Source organism: Lynx canadensis, chromosome A1, assembly GCF_007474595.2.
Source record: "Lynx canadensis isolate LIC74 chromosome A1, mLynCan4.pri.v2, whole genome shotgun sequence".
Lineage (NCBI taxonomy): Eukaryota > Metazoa > Chordata > Mammalia > Carnivora > Felidae > Lynx > Lynx canadensis.
The window spans coordinates 231,508,749-231,526,087 of NC_044303.2; the positions used below are offsets into that span (position 1 = coordinate 231,508,749).

Here is a 17,339-nt window from a genome sequence, read left to right on the forward strand (position 1 = left end):
CTGGAGGGGCGCGTGGGTGGCTCAGTCGGTTAAGTGTCCAACTTCGGCCAGGTCTTGAACTCGCGGTTCATGAGTTCGAGCCCACGTCAGGCTCTGCGCTGACAGCTCGGAGCCCGGAGCCCGCTTTGATTCTGTGTCTCCCTCTCTCTCTGCCCCTACCCCACTCACACTCTATCTCTCTCTCTCTCTCAAATAAATAAACGTGAAAAAAAAATTTTAAATCAGTACTGGATCCCAGTGAGAACTGGAAAGCGGTTTGAAATATTGTCAAGAAAAAACACAGCGTGTCAAAATTTCAAAATTTTGATCTTTAAGCTTTACGGTAAGAAGGGCCTTCACATGTTGCCATTTTGAAAAATTAGATTTTTGCTTTGCGAGTATCTAAGATGTTGATGGAAAAGCAGTAAATCCTCTATAGACATAAATTAAGCTACTGAGTGTAGAGCTGTCATTTTATCAAGGAATTTATTAATCTTTCTAATGTGCCGGAAAAATTCTTCAAGAGATGACTGGAAGGACATAAGGACTTCGGCCAGTTTCTAGAACAACCCAAGCCCAGTATCCTCAAGACTTATAATCGAACTCCTCAGGTTCTTTCTTTTCTAAATCACTTGATGTCAAGTTGGGGTAAGAAACAACAGGCGGAGGTTAAACTCAGCTATGATACTGTCTCCTCCATAAATCCGGGGCGTTTGCTTGTTGACGTTTATATCGACAAATAAGGTCTGTCTTCATGAGGTCCCCTGACCTCTCTGAGACACTTCTCAGACACTCATCATATGATATCTGTCCAAAAACAAAGGCACAAATGGGAAGAGAAGCAAAAATCAATTGTGCAAAAGTGGAAATCGATGCACATGGCAGTTGCTAAACAAGAAGTGACTAAGTTATAGCTATTGCTGGGATGGATGTCCACATCGGGAAATCCTGCAGAGCGGCGCCCAAACTGAACGTTTCCTCTGTGCCTCCACTCTTCCACAAGGCTTTACCCATAACATTTTAAATCAAAACCCACAAAAATACCCCAGAGACCAAAGGCAGGGAAAAAGGATTGAATCAGGAACAAGAAAATTCCCTAAGTTTAATGTGAGTCTACAGCCATTCTTGTTTCTTACTTTAAGCAATTAGCTGAACCTTATCTGCTGTTTTTTAGTGGATGACAGCAGTTGGGATGATGTTATTTATGTCTATGAGAGCCTTAATTGCTTGAGCAGAAAGAGTGTGATCAGTTTCTTCCCCGTTCCTATCTCTCACCTAAGCTGTTCCTTCCCCTGTCCCGACCCCGTCCACCCACCAGGCTCTGGAAGGGAAGGAAGAAGAGAGGCGAGCCTAGCCCAGCCTGGCCAGTGAGGTTTTAGCCTGTCGTTGGTCCTTCTCTCATGGGAGCAGTGATGTGGTTTGCTCAGAAGAACCACCTCGCAACTGAGAACCCCTGGCCTGGGCCTAGCCTCCCCAGCCATACTCTTCTGATTTCTCCATCAGCCTCAGGATTCCACTGCTCTACTGCACATAAGTCAGGGTGGGTGCAGGTTTTCTGCCTCTGTAGCATAGGTAGTTTTGGAAGTCTGGATTCAGAAGAAGCGTAGGCTTTGTGAATATACATTTCTGGACAGGTCTTGGAAGGGGCTCAGGCAGTGGATAGGCCTGGGATCTAACCTGTTGGAGCTCCATGATCAGTCCATCTCTGCCGCTGAGTCTGTGTATCTGCTGAAGACACCAGTCCCTGCAAACCTGGCCCTCCAGAGAGTCCACGGTCATGCCGAATGGGTAATTCGCTTCCCAGGCTTCAGAAGAGAGAAAGTGGGGAATGCCCAGCCCATCAGCCATCTCCAAGGAAGCTCTCCCCACTTGCAAGCTCTGTGCCCTCTAGTGAATTCTCAGCCTGATCTTGTAGATTCTGGACCTGAGACATGCTAACCCTGAAGACCGTATTTTGTCTTTTGTCTCACATAAGAGTGTAACAGTCCTGGTCTGACACCACACCTCCCAGACCAGGGCTTCTGGTTCCTTCTATCAGTATTCACCGTCTCTGTTCATTCTCCACCATTGGCTAGCACTGTGTCCACATTCCAAGCAGCTGGAGAGGAAGAGAGAAGAGGAGGGCATAGCTTCAGTATTCCCAGGTCTTAGTCACATGGCCATACCTCCCTGCAGGGGAGCTGAGAACGAGGCTAACCAAAAAACAGAGATTTTATTGCAAAGTGGGAAAATGAAAGAGAAGGCTACTGAGATGCTTACCCCCACCACATTCACATGAGGTGGGCTAACACCAATGGCCTTTTGGTATTGGTAGCCAGTATTTACAAAAACCACATTCTTCAGAAGATCCCCCAGTGCTTTCATTAAATTGAAAATCCTCCTACAATAATTTCCAGTTGGCTTCAATTATGAAGACTGTCTCGTGTCCATGAATCCTTGGTCCATGCAGAGAGACCAGTTCAGTGGGGAATGAGGAAGGACAGTAACTTTTCAGACACTTCTTGTCACTTGAGCAGTGCAAGGTATATTGGCTGCACCCCAGGGAAGAAGTGCGGAGGTCGTGGGGTGTGGATACACCTCAGACATTTCCTGTTGTTGCTCCTTGTTCTGTTGTAGCACGGTGCCCCTGACAGGCTGTCAGCAGCCCTCTGTGATGAAGCTGAATAGGGAACATCAAAAATATAAAATACACATCAATTGCTTTTTTCTCGGCACCAGTCTGTACTGTACACCCCCATCATCTCTCCCTTCTTGTTTAACGACATGTGATTCTCTTGGAGCCATCGTCATAATCCTATTAGCAAATGGCCCTAGTTACTTCATTCATTCATCCAACACATGTTTATTGAGTCCCTACTCTAGCCCAAGCTCTGTTGTACGTAGTGGAAATACAGAAGTTAATATCTACCTATTGGATTAACTTTTCCAAATACACCATGGCACTTCAGCCGTGATTTCTTGCTTGCTTTATTTTATGCTTCTCTTTCTTGAGACCTATTCCAAAATATGTTTTTCTTACTTAATATCCATGCTTCCTATTACATCTTCTTTGAGTGAGAACCTTATTCTGTTGATTTTCCTCTTGTTTCTTCCGCCTCTCCCAATCATCATTCCTCCTCTGTGGGGACACATTCTCTCTGTACTTCTGTCTTAAAAACAAGAAATGTCCTCTCCTGCCCATCCTCCTCCATCTTCTGCCTTATCACTTCCTGTCCTCACATTTCCCACCCTCACAGTCACATTTCTAGAAGGTTTGGAGTTCATGTATCGTGCCTGCTTTCTCACTTTCTGTGTTAGGCTCTCACCCCCAAAATCTGACATGATGTCTGTCCTCATGCCTCTCTTGAAATTGCTCCTGATCACAGTGTTCAACCAGTTCCACTGTCCATGTTCATCAGGGAAGGCTTCCAGCTGAGCCAAGCAAACCTAAACGTCCAATGATACAACTTGATAGAAGTTTATTTTCCTGTTCCTGCAACCATTCTGGACAGGTGTTCACGTGCGCAGATCAGCTTTTCTCTTTGTGGACGTTCAGGAGCCCGGAACGTCAGAGTCCTACCGTCTGTAAGGCTGTAAGACCTGCCACCATACTAGCAATGGCACATCCCCATCCCTCCGCCCTCAATGGGCTAGATCCCCATCACATAGCCATAGGAAGCTGCAAGGCAAGCTGGAACATGGGGGTTCAGTGTGTGTCCAGGAACAAAAGGAAATGGATTTGGATGAGCGATTAGCAGTCCTGACCATCTCCTCCTCCCTTGCATGATCTCCTCTGGGCTTCTCTGCCCCCACTCCTTCCTGCCTGGTTTTTCTCTGACCTCCCAAGGCACTCCCACTCAAGTCTTTTTTGCGGGCCCCTGGTCTTCCCTGAGGCATCTTTGCTTTTCTCCCTATTCCTTCTATTATAGATGAGCTCATCTGCTCCCTTGTGTTAAAAATACATTTGAATGCCAGTGGCATCTACATTTATTTCTCTACGTGGTCTTCACTCCTAAACTCAAGCCTATATACACAATGCATGTGACATCTCGACTTCAGTAGATCACAAGCTCTAACAGTCCACACATCCAACAAGCCACTCTCCATATCTCCCCCAAATCTCTTCTTCCATTGTCGCCCATCTCAGTAAAGAGCACCCACTTGGTGGTTCTTTTCAGAAGTCCGGGAGTTATCTCAGGGTACCTCTTTCTTCCTTATCTCCACTGTACTTTCCACCAAGCCCTACAGGGTCTATTTTCTAAATATCTCTCAAGTCCAGCTACCTCTCCCATCATTACCTCCAGCACCATCATGGTGGACCGCTAGTCCTGGTCCAGTTGCTGCCTGATTGGTTTTGTGGAATCTCCTTTACCATCTTCAGCCTGTTGTCCATTAAGCATTCAGAATACACTTTTATAAATCCAGTTCTAGCCTTGTCAGTGTCCTGCTTTAAAACTCATCAGTAGCTTCCAGTATCTCTCAAGAGAAAGCCTTACTCGTCTCTCCAAGCTCACCTCCCTCTACCTCTTCTCAGTCACTTGCAGCTACTCTGGCCTCCTAGTTCCTGTCTGTGCCCTTCCTTACAGGCACAAAGCTGTGCCCACTTCAGGGCTTTTGCACTGCATGGGCATAGGTTCATTCCTCCGCAAAACATGCCTTTTCTCCTCTCCCACCAAGCCTATCTATTTCCATCTCATTTTAATGGTCACTTCTTCAAGGAAATCTCCCTGACTCTCCCAACCCTCCAAGGCGAGTAAAGAACCCTTATAATTACTTGTACTTTTTCTTCATGACTCTTACCAGAAAAGTAATGTGATGTGATCATGTCTTAAATGTCCATCTCCCCTCTATCTCCCCCTCAGGAGCCATTGCTACCTCCCTCTGTTCTAGCCCCTGTGCCCAGAACAGTGCCAGGCACTTATTAATGTTTGTTAAATAAACCCAGCAGTGTCCCCACTCCAGAGCTGAAGCTTAGCAGAGGGCGCGTTCAGTGACCCTTCTTCCATGTCCACGGTCTGCAGCACGTTTCAGTAGGGGGGGATGGGAAGACATCAAGGTTGGGGCCCGGACTGAGCTTTGAACTTGCTGATCACTGATGAGTACAGATGTAAAAGACTTGACTTTTCAGATGTCAGAATGGGGCGCACTAGAAATGAGACATTTGAATTTGTCAGACACTGGACTTTCTTCAGTTCACCCCGAAATTAATTTTGCAGCACGAACTGGAACGCAGGGGGCATTGTTAAAGATCATCCACCTCAGGTCTTTGTTTTAAGGCCTCAGAAGGGACACCAGGGAAACAAAAGAACTGAACTGGTCTTATTTCAATTTTCTGAGCGTTTTTCCTGTATTCTGTTGGTACCAGTTAACTACTGGTCGTTAACAATGGCACGCTTTCTTTGACCAACTTCTATAAATTTCTTTCCAGCCTGTTGAGTCTTCTCAGTCATCTTGATTCTTCAGAATTAGACCCATGTCAGTAAATTGAATTCCTGAAATAGATTTAGTTGGTATTTGCTTTGAAAAAAAGATGGTACGGGTTTCCCCCACTATCCAAAAGTAGAGTGCTCCTGTAAAACCTTTTGTAAACTGAAATCGTGTAAAGTGAAGCAGCAATTTCCATTTCATAAAAGCAGAAATCCTCTGTGGATTTCTTCCATTTAGTGAAAACAGGTTCTAAGGTAAGTCCTTCATAAGGGAAAAAATGGCGTCAAGTGAACTTTTGGATAGAGGGGGAAATCTGTACTATAGAAGAAGCTTCTCCGTGTTTACTGTACCTTTAAGTAGCCAAATCAATTTAATTAAATTCCATTAGAAGCACCAGAGCTGAAACAAACTAATGAAAACAACTGGTATGTCAGGTGGTATTTATTTCTGTATTAAACTGCAAATACTCCCTTTTGGCCCCTAAGATTTAGTTTAAATATTTAACTCTACTAGGTTTTGTTGTCGAATTGTTGATGGAATTAGTTTTAATGAATCTTTAACAAACACTTTACCTTAAAAAGAGATGGGAGCTTGTTTTATTACAGCAAAGGGAGGCTGAGATTTCATTGACATGCAGACTCTGGCCTGGGCTTCAATCACGCCCGCCGGGAATACCCTACTTCCCTTTTTTTCTACAAAATACCTTTCATTGAAATAAGAAGTACGTTTGCATAACTACCACTAATTTGGAACCTCTTCTCTCTCTGCTTCATGTGATTACATTAATGGGTTTATTCCACTTAAAAATGACTGGAAAACTGGCACAATGTTGAGCAATCAAGTTTTTCCTCAGTGAGCCATAATATCTTAGCTGGTTGCCTTTTCAAAGGATGTCAACAATTCATGTTTTGACTTTCATCTGAAAAATAGGTTCCTGATGAAGAAGTCCTGTTAGTGCGTGCAAGAAACAAGCTGTAAGCGTTCCAGTTTGAATGAGCGACTGCGCTTGGGTTGCTAAAAGCCCAAAGGGTTTCTACCACACTTCCTTTCTATCTCAGGTCACTCAAAGCAAATTAGAATTGACAAGCTTTATGGACTGAGAGCCTTCAAGGACAGCTAACGCAAAAAACTTGTATTTGTTACTTCAGAATCAAATAGTCTGTGTGTGCCTACTGAGAAATCCTTGTTTAGAGGCCAAGAAAATCTCATCAGATTAAGGACGTTCCAGAGCTGTTTTCAAAAGGGAGGAAAAACGCCAATGACCGTAGATGGGCTAACAGTGTCCTAGTATGTATCTTGGGTTCCCACTGCCATCTATCTCAGTGGAAATAACAACTGTTCTCCATTTTCAGGTTAATTGTTGACTGGAGCTTTTGTCCAAGTCAGAGATGTCACTTAGCATTAGAAAAGATTTATTAAATCTAAATTCTAAGTATAGAAGACTTCCAAAAATCACCTTGAAAATGGAGCTGTCAATGGGAACATCGCCATTTAACTTACCATTCGATGGGTGTTCACTCACTCCATCATCCTCCACCTGTTGCTGTCTAGTTTCCAAAGGGTTCCTTCTTCCAGAGGTCAGAGACCTCTAGGGAATTCACGTGAAATTCCATTTCCTTTAATCACATCTCCTGAACTATGTAACTGAGGATTTGGTATCTAACCACTTTTGCTCTCTCTTTTTTTTTAAATTTTTTTGAAAGTTTATTCATTTCTGACAGGCAGAGTGTGAGCAGGGGAGGGGCAGGGAGAGAGAGAGAGAGGGAGACACAGAACCCGAAACAGGCTCCAGGCTCTGAGCTGTCAGTGCAGAGCCAGACACAGGGCTCGAACTCACGAACCATGAGATCATGACCTGAGCCGAAGTCGGATGCTTAACCAACTGGGCCACCCAGGCGCCCCAGCCCTTTTTCTCTCTCTAATCACCAGATCCTCTCAACAGCCCCTGAGATATTTACCCTTCCACCATCTGTTTAAACTCTGTAGTATATACATGGGATAACCTCTCTCCCTCATCCTTTTCCTCCCCCTCCATCTAACAGTGTCTTTCTGTCCTTCTGCATCACTTCTCTGATTCAGCATGGAGGCCAGGGGGTTGGGGGCTCAGCTGGGTGACAGGATGTTTCCTGGAAGTTGGGGGGTCAGGGGATAAATCTTCAAACACTCCCCCATGGTTCAGCTTCACTCCATCTTACCAAACTGCTCTCCACACCTCCTGTCGGAGTGCCCTGCATCCCACTTTCTGGGGCAGTGATGCTGGGCACCAGTGTTCCCCGCCCAGGAATGTCCCCACAGGAGACCCATTCAAAAACCATCCCTTCAGTCTGGGGAAGCACAGTCCGGGAATAGGTATGGGCTTCTGGACCCAACCTTAAAGGAAATTGGAGCAAAGCTAACAGAAAACATGACACGTCCTCCCTTCTCCCCTTCCTTCCTGGCTCTCCTGAGCATTTGTGTTTGCAGAGAACTGAGTGTCTGTGCCGTGGACAGGTGCTGGTGTTTTCTGTGCTGCAGGAGGCAGTAGAGATGGGGTGGGCTCAGTACAAGCTCTGAGAGTCACGAATGGAATCAGCGCCCATCTGGGGCCAGATGTGGCAGGTATAATGGTGCCTCAAATTATCTACAAGATGGTTAAAGAGGAGGCTGTTTTGTATACCTCACACTGAAACAGTGGCAGCTGAGGAAGAAATGACCATCTAAAATGGAGCAGGCAAGCCGTAGGCCTTTTTTTTTTTTAAGTGCCGTTTTACCTAAATAAACTAACACAGCCTTCAGCCCAGCGGTAAGCGTGTCGTAAAAGACAGCTATACTGACGGCAGAAGATGATACTGATGAGGTTGCCCTAAGCTAGAACAAAAACATCATAAAGATCTGATAACCTTCATTTGTTACAGGACAATGGAGTATAAGAACTATAGAGGCTGGCTGTAAAGACTATGTCATTGATTATCATTTTGTTTTACAATAATCAGTGCAGTCCTCTTAAATCACTGGGTCCAACTACTATTTCTTAAGCTTCTCTGTGTTGCAGGTACTATGCCCAGGGACCTGGGCTTCAGAAATAAGTGAGGCCCGACCCTACCTCGCAGCTGGGGAGACGGGACCGCGGCGGTCCGTAGCGGGATCGCAAAGTAGTTTGTTCATAGTGAAGCAAAAAAATCTAGAATAGCAATGCTAAAGGCCCCCCCACCAAATCTGGGAGGCATAATCCATTTAGCAATAGTGATTTAATGAACAGGTACTGCCCTGCCTCCTCTTTACCTCGCACCAAAGTGTGCAGGATACGTAAGATCTGTCAGGAAGAGGTAGGGAAGGGGCTGTGCCAGGTTGTGGAACTGCCTGATCCGAGGTGCAGACATGCGAAATTGAATCACATGGCCGGTGGGTGCTGGGTAATCGGGTGTGATTGGGGTTCCGTGTGTGTGTGTGGCACCTCTCGGCTCTGAGGTTGGGACCTATTTTTGTTCCTGTAGACGTCAACCTTGAGAAGGCCTTTTCTGACATTCCCCAGGGAAGTCAGACATTCAGGGCCTCCTAGGATTCAACACTTGAAAACGTATTCTGAATCCCTATTAGTCACCACGGCCTGTGCACAGAAACTTCAAACCAGCAGGTCACTGTCCCTACATCACCCAGGGGGCTTTTGAAAATACCAATGCCCGGGCCCTACTCAGAACAATTTAAATGGGAATCTCAGGGCCTAAGACCCAGGCATTACTATTTTGAAACCTCCCCAAGCTGATTGAGTATTTTTGCCCTTAGTTTATGGAAAAGAAATGGAGGCAGACATTACCAGGAATTGTGATACTCACGTAGACCAGGGGAGAGGGCTGATTCCTGGCGACCTTCTCATTTCAGCTGTCGGGTGACAGAGAGGCCCCAGGTAAAAGCAGTTTTCAGCCTTGACAAAGAGCTCTAGCTAGCCTTTGTGCACAGACCTAACAGATTCAGGTGCTGACCTCTGCTGCACACTTTCCAGAATAAGAAAATGGGAGCAGGTGTGTGTTACACTACCCTCATGCAGACCAATCTGGAAGCCACTTTGTCCCTTCATCTGAAATCTGTTAGTGGAAGTCTCTCCCATCAGATAGTCTTCTTGGAGGTATCTACAAGATGGTCCTAAACTTAATATTCCTATACATTGGAGACCTCCAAGTACTTAAGGGGAAGATGCGTAAGAACTAAACGGAGTGACCACCAGATCCACATATGGTGAAGACCAGTTTCGAGACCATGAAGAAGAACGTTGCCCGGATTCTCACGAGCTCTGAACCATTGAAAGTACCGATACGGGTGATAGTAGCTTTGGGGAATAATACAGTTTCATAAAGAAACAGGCTGGGAACTTTAACACAGAGACTGCAATTGGTAGAAGGACAGTAAAAGGAGAAGATAAAGAAATCAGATTATTCCTGGCGGCAATTTAAAGTTCAATGACTTTGAACTCCTCTTTCAGGTTTCTATCTCTATCTACTTGGAACAATTGAACAACCTCTAGTTTTAAGTTTAATGTGTTAAAAATAAAAACCAATTTGAGGCACAGATATCATATCACCTTTTTGACAGCTTGGCTGGGTCTTGAGCTGAAGGGCACAACTTCTCGGTCATTCTCCTGGAGGCGAAAGACAGACGTTGAAAGAGTCCTTTATCGTCAATATTAAGGATTAATGGCCCTTTCCTATTTGCTGTGGCTGTCCTTCATTCTGTTTTTCTTCATTGAGGTTTCTTATCGAACACCTAGAAGGCAAAGGGGTGATGCGAATAGGGATTGTGGTCGAGCACCTGGTAGAGTAAAATTCAAGAAAAAGCGTCTGGTCTACAGGGAGTTAAAATGTTAAGAAGAAAAAATAGTAATCTAAGAGGCAAGTGATGTAAAAGATATGTGCCCAAGTTGTGTGTGTTTATGTAAACCACTTCAAGCCTTCCTGAATGGCCCTGGGAAGTAAATGAATAATGAATTGATTGCAAGCTGGCTAGATAAGAAATACACACATGGCTATTTGGATAAAAGGAATGTCAGCTTAGCAATAACTTCCCAAAGAAAATATGTCTTCATGTCCCTTCTTCTTTGGAAAGCAAAAAAAAAAATTTTTTTCAGAAAAAAATGTTCGATTTTGCAATTTCAAAAAAAATCATACACTCAAAGATCTGGAGGGTCATGAGGTTTCTTCTCAAGGTAATTAATCATTCCACAGAACTTACCGATTGATCTGTACCCTTATCTCTAGCATCTGATACACTGTTTTCCATGACATTGGGAAGTTCCTACCATCAGAGTTAAAACTGTGGGGTCCCTTCTAGGCATGGTTGCATGTAGCAATGTGAGAGTTCCATGTTTTAGTCACGGCACCTTCACTCTGGATCAGTGAATGAGAGAGAAGGTGGACATGAGCTGTAACCAGATCACCCCTCCTTGCTCCTGTAGTGGCTTAGGAAACTTCTCTAATCAAGAGCCTTAACTGGGTTTCCACTCTGCCCTGTTCCCTAGGCTCCCTCCTCCGACCTCCCTTCAAAGTTTCTGTGTTCACATGCATACAAGTCGTGGGCTATGTGCAGAAGTGTCAGAAGCAGGGTGGCCTTCTCGGAGCCTCTAAACATCCTCCTCATCCTCCTCAAGTGTGTGCTAATCCCCTCACCACAGACAGCCTCCCTGCAAGGCCACATCTCTGTCATGCCTTTGCATTCCCAGAATCGGGTCTTACAAGGGATTGGAAAGCTTTTGTTTGGTGCATCCTTACAAGAGTTTCTTCCTGAGTGAGCAGTTTCAGTATGCGCTTTCCTGGTATTTCCTGAGATGTAAGTACTTCCGTGGTCCCGTTGTCATCTAAGCATCATGGAATCTGAACTGCTGAGCAAAAACATGCTTTGTTGTAAGAGACGTTGTAAGAGATGTTGAGCAATCCATTGCCGTCTCACCAAGTAAAACCAAACCAGATCAAGAACTGTGCCACATTTCTCTCTAGCGCCTCCTTTGGTCTTAAAACATACAAAATGTTAGCTGGTAGACTTATTGGGAAATATTTTATTTACCTTAAATGACATGTGGAGCATCGTGACTTCTTCATGACCGAAGAAGCCAAGGTTTTGATTAAAGCTATTTCCTGAACCACTATGTGGAACCCCAAAGTATATCTTCTAAATTGTGAAACAAACATAACATGATCTGCCTCTGTTGATCATATTCAAGGATTTTTGTGGTCAACAGAGCTTTACTTTCAAAAGAAAGGAATATATTTTTTAAACAATTTTTCAAATTGTTCCCATACATGAATACACTTTCTCGGATGCATACGCTTTTGAATTAGCTCCCATCCTGCACGTGCTCTTGTAAGACTGCCCCTTCCCTCTCCTTGCCACCACTTGACAGAGGATTTAAGGGAAATGCACAAATTCCCATGGAGACATTTTCTTCTTCTACCCTGACACCTGCCCCTTACCTACCATGCCACACTCCCACCTTTCTCTGAGGAGGATTTATGCCTTCCACCCCTCATCACCTCAGTCACCACAACTGCATCGCTCAAGACTCTTGGGCCATCTGTTGTTACTGGACCATTAGCATTTAAAGATTCAGGATAGCCAGTAATCTGCCCCAGTAACCCACCTTCCTTTCACCTGCTTCCCATCCCTTTGCCCCTTTAGCCCATGGTCTGCTATCAGCAAAATCCCCTGTATGCTTTGCCCACCCCTTCTTCTTGCTCTGACACTGGGATATCCCTGAACACACGCTCCCCACACCCGCCACCCTGCTGCCCTCTCAAGTGGTGGCTGTTTCATTTGCCACGCCCCTCCCCAAGGAAAAAACCAGCATCTGTGAAGTACCCTCACTCCAGCAGCCTGTGACCCTTTTAGGATCTGCAGCCACCAACTAGTTTTCATTCTCCATCTCCTCAACATTTACACTTTCCTTTGTCCCAGGCGTAGATTCCATGGGCTTCCATGACATTCTGTTTGCACTCCCTGTCTCCTTCCAGGTTGCCTTCCTGACCACCCCCATCCAATTCAATCAACTCCACACCTGCCACAGGGCAGCTGAATTTGGCTGGAGAAAAATAGGAACGATGCGAACCTGTGGTCTCATTGTAAATTCATTGCCACGTGCCTTAAGTCGCCTCTCAGCATTCTGGCCTCCAGACCGCCTGGCCATGGTCATCTTGCCCCCCACTTACCTTAAGAACCATTTCACACACCTTCCCTCCTTCCTCTCTTTTGTCCCCCTCCTCCCTTTTGTTCTCTAAGCTCCAGCTCTTCCTCACACTCCGCTGATGACCTCACTTCTCACCCCACCCAGAGAACATGCAAGAAAACATGAGAGAATGTCCTTAGCCTCCCGCCACCAAATCTACAGCCTCCTTGCTGCATCTGTGACCACACAACCTGGCTGTCCTCCTCCTATTCCATGGCGCATGAGCCCATTGTTCCCAAATCCTCTCCACGCTCCTCCCTGAAATTCCCTGCAGCTTCTCGCTTCCTCTGTGGTATCACCGGCTCTTTCCTCCTCTCTGTTGAGTCACTCCCAAGGAAAGAATGAAATGCTCAGTATCTCCCAGGTGATCTATGAAAATACCTCTTGTCACTCAAGTCTCTCCAAGCCCCATTTCTCCCACTCCCCTTAATAATAAAACTCTGTCAAAAGTGGTCTGAGCTCACCCTTCTCCTTCATCAATTCTCATTATCTGTGGAGCCCACTCCAGTTAGATGTTTGCCAACCTGACCAAAGAAAGTACTTTTGCCCCAGTCATAATGGCTTCCATGTTCCCCAGGCCAGTGGCCAGTTGCTGGTCCTGCCTCTCATCCGGTTGGTCTTCTCCTTTACCCATGAGCTTTCCTAATCTTGCCTGATCTCATACCTTCTTGGTCCTCCTCCCAGCTCTCTCTGTCCCTTCTCAGGCTCCTCACACCCTCTAAATACTAGAGTATCCCAGAACCCATTCCTGTGTCCCTTGTTTTCTTCCTTTATCTGCATTCACGTTTCTATCCATTCTCCTTGTTTCAAATAACATCTCTATGCTCAACTCCAAAATTTTATCTCCAGCCCTAAAATCGCTCTTGAAACCCTGATTTGCAGATTCTGGTTTATTCTGTATCTCTCTTTCATGTCCAACAGGCATCTCTACCCAACTTGTCCCAAATGGCAGTTGGTTTCAACACCCTAAAGCTACTTCTCTCCCAGTATTCCTGTCTCAGTAAATAGCACTTCCAGTACCCTGTTGTTCATACCAGGAACACTGGGGTAAAAGCTTGACTCCTCTCGCCTACACCCAACAGCCAGGCCATCAGCAAACCCTCCAACATAGATGCCATATCTGCCCATTGCCCATCATCTGCTGCTATCCAAGCCAGGGTTGTGTCTCCCTCGTCCAACGGATAGTTTCTTCCTTGGTCTCCCTGCTCTCCCCAAACTGTTCTAGTCACTCCGAAGGCTTCTTATCTTTCTGGAGCCTCTTGATCGCTCCTCAGCCACAGGGACTTCTGGTGGCTCTCACATGCGCTTAGCCCACGTCCACCCGCGTTCCCATCTATTCTTCCCGTGGCTTGGAAGCCCCAGCCTGCGTCTTCGGTACCTGGCACCTTATCATCCTCCAGGTCCCTGCTGCAATGCTAAGTGGTCCCAGAGCAACACACATTCCATAACCATATCCCATAAACTAGCCACACCAGCATCTCCACACTCCACGCTCCTTGATCCCCTAACCTTGCTTTATGTCTCCCTTCAAATACTTACAAGTGTGCCACATTTCAGTGTTAATATTTCTTGACTTGCTTCGTGTTTGACTTAGGTGTCCCATTAACTGTCTAAGGCTGACTAAAATGGGATAATAGTATCCAGCCTATGAGATTGTTGAGAAAGTTTTGCCTTGTGGTAAAGGTAGTGCTAGGTAAGCGCTAGATAATAGCTTTTAAAATAGCATACTTCTCACCTTGGCTTTTTCCTACCAGCCAAACAGAATAGGAATAAGAATTAGATAAACAAGACAGAAATACTGAAATGAGTATGAATTTTATTCTTCATTAACTTCCATCTATTTATGCTTGCAATGATTCTTTATAGAACATTGAGTCCCTTAAAAATCTAATATAATCAGAAACAGAAAAAGCCAAAGAGTTGAAGTGGTTGCCTCTATGAAGCAGGAGTGGGGTGAGGCAGGTGTCTGCTTTTCTTTGTTGTAGTTTTAGGTCCCTTTGACATATGACTTCAATGCAAATGAAGTTGAATTAAAAAGAGAAAACACTGGAAGGATATACATGAACATGAGTTCTTGCCGGGGTGAAGGGAGGGTGGAACTCCTGGCAATTTTTTTTCTTCTTTATGCTTTCTAAATTCACAAAATATGATGTACAATGTGTTTATTTGGCTTTTATAATGAAAAAATGGTACATGTGCATTTTTGTATATTAACTGAAGGCTTAATGGAAGACTTAATTGGTAGGACACATTCGAATATGCTCTAAAGTGAACAATATAGTTCCTGGGTTAAACCAGAGAACATACCCATCGGGGCGTGAAGACACAGTGACGGTCACGCTAAAGGCCTTGAGCAGGTGGGGCCGGGGCGTTGGCGGCCAAGGAGGTTGGAAGCAAAATGGGGGATCACTGGCAGGGAAGATGCTGCTTGGCATTGTGATTGCAAACTGATTGGTCCTCGGGGATAAAAAGCGTAAATACTTTTGGAAGACTCCAAGGCAGTTGAAAAGAGGGCCAGACAGAGCTGGAAGCAGGTAGGTAAAGATGAGACAGTTTCAGGGTCATCTAACATTTTTAGCATCATGTTTTCGTTCAAATCTTCTGGCCATTTATTCAACGTTTGGGAAGGAAAGCAGGCCCGCCCCATGTCAGGCTGTCTGGAAGGAGCAAGGTGGGTGTCTGTTCACACTTGATTCTGGGAACCTTGATGATCGATCGAGCAGGGCTCAGTGATCTCTTCTGACAGACTGCAGAAATGCTTTGCAAAATCTAGCGTTTGGAACGTCGCAATGTCAGGTGATGAAGAATCACTCCACCTTCCCCACTTAATGGGAGCGTGCTGTCTGTTGCAGGACGGATGGTCACAGTATCACTTTGTAGCCTCATCCTCAACCATCGAGAGGGATCGGCAAAGGCCCTACTCTTCCTCCCGCACGCCTTCCATCTCCCCTGTGCGTGTGTCTCCCAACAACCGCTCAGGTAAGCGACGCCTGTAGCCAGCCAGGCCTGCTGTCCCTTGGCCCCAGAGCCCTCCTTCCCACCCCTTAGGTGACTCCCACAGGAGGAGAGCTGTCCGACTTGGACATTTGCTAGAAGTCTCAAATGAGTCTGTTTTCTTTCATAGCGGTGGTGACTTTGTGTTGTGTTTACACAGACTCAGAGCAAATCTCTCAAACAGATTTCAAAAAGTCTCTAACAGGTGTTAGACCTGCATTTAGTCAGCGACAAGAATAAAGACAGCTGTCAGATGTTTGCAAATCAGGGTTTTCTATGCACCTTTTTTCCAACTTGGAATAGTTTGAGTAACATTGTATGATTATCACTGGAATAACAGAGTAGTGGAGAAAGGGCATGCTATTTCTTGCTCTAGAATGACATACATTTGAATATCCCATTGAGGGTCTCATTACCACCCCATATCTGATTAGCCTGTTGTTATTACCTTTAAACCAGCTGATAAATGATAAAGTCTTGTTACGAAGCGAAACCGTAACTTTTAAGTCACTCAGTTTAATTTTCTTTCTGGTTTTGTCACATTTCTGTGACATTTCACATTGGGAGCATTTCACATTGCTTACATTTTGAACTAACTGTTCTTATTTACTTATAAAGACACTTTATACCCTTTTACAATCACATTATATACTGCCCAAGATTAAGGAAAAAATTAAAGGCAAAATATGAGCACATCATTTACTAAGTGACATAGTCTTTATTGTTTTTATTCACAGTGTAAGTTTGAATTTTTTATTTCTGCGTTTTGGGTTTTGTTGTAAGAAGGAAGCATGGATAAATAATCCTATCTATATGTGTGCACACGCACACACACACACACATACACGCGCGCACACACACACACACACACACACACACAGCTATATAGGCTTTTATTTAAGAGTGTCTCCTTGCTCTTTGTTGCCCTGGCCCTGGTGAGGAGCTACGAGACCTGCATCTCGGAGGGCATGGTAGAAGGGCACTCCCCTGCCCTTGAGATCACTTGCCATAAAACTTTATACCGCACTTTACTGTCAAAATGATGGGGAAAATCAGACATGAATGGGGAATATTTGACTGAAATAAATCACTCTCTCCCAGCCCCATGAAAGCTTCTATTTTTAGTGTGATGTTACTGCTGCTAACGTTTAGTCCCCCACTAGATGAGAATCAGAAACCTCCGTGTAACTGGAGAAACTTCCACCTGCCTCAGAAGCACAGGGGTGGCCTTTTACATGTCTTACCTCCATACGTCCTTGTTTTTATGTTTTGTTTATTTTTTGAGAGAGAGAGAGAGCGGGGGACGGGTAGAAAGAGAGGGGGACAGAGGATCCAAAGTGGGCTCTGTGCTGACAGCAGAAAGCCCGACACGGAGCTCGAACCCATGAGCCCTGAGATCATGACCTGAGCCTAAGTCAGATGCTCAACCGACTGGGCCACCCAGGCACTCCTTACCTCCATATGTCTTAGAAAGATAAAGACCAGTGAGTCTGAGAAGCACGAGGATGGGTTCTTTCTAAAGCCCTAACTGTGAAGAGCCCCTCATTGTTAGGAAGATGCGAAATGGCATAATGGATTGGAAGATGCCTGGAAGGAGAAGCGGTGGCTTATCAAGACGCTATCCCATCTATTCAGCTAGGCCGCCACCCGGTATTTCCTCGTGAGGCGCATTGAAGACATCTAGCAAACACTTGTTGGCGTGATTGGATTTTTCCAGGAGTACGATCTTAGTTTCCTAGCGACTCAGACTAGTGTGTGAGGTCTTGAGATAATT

General features: G+C 45.2%; 1 protein-coding gene across 1 annotated transcript in view; it reads left to right on the plus strand.

The window, feature by feature from the left end:
- Positions 1–17,339, plus strand: part of CTNND2 (catenin delta 2) — a 946,486-nt gene that overhangs the window by 912,484 nt on the left and 16,663 nt on the right. Inside the window, 1 exon segment of the mRNA XM_030332482.1 lies at positions 15,424–15,550. Coding sequence (XP_030188342.1) covers positions 15,424–15,550 — 127 coding nt within the window.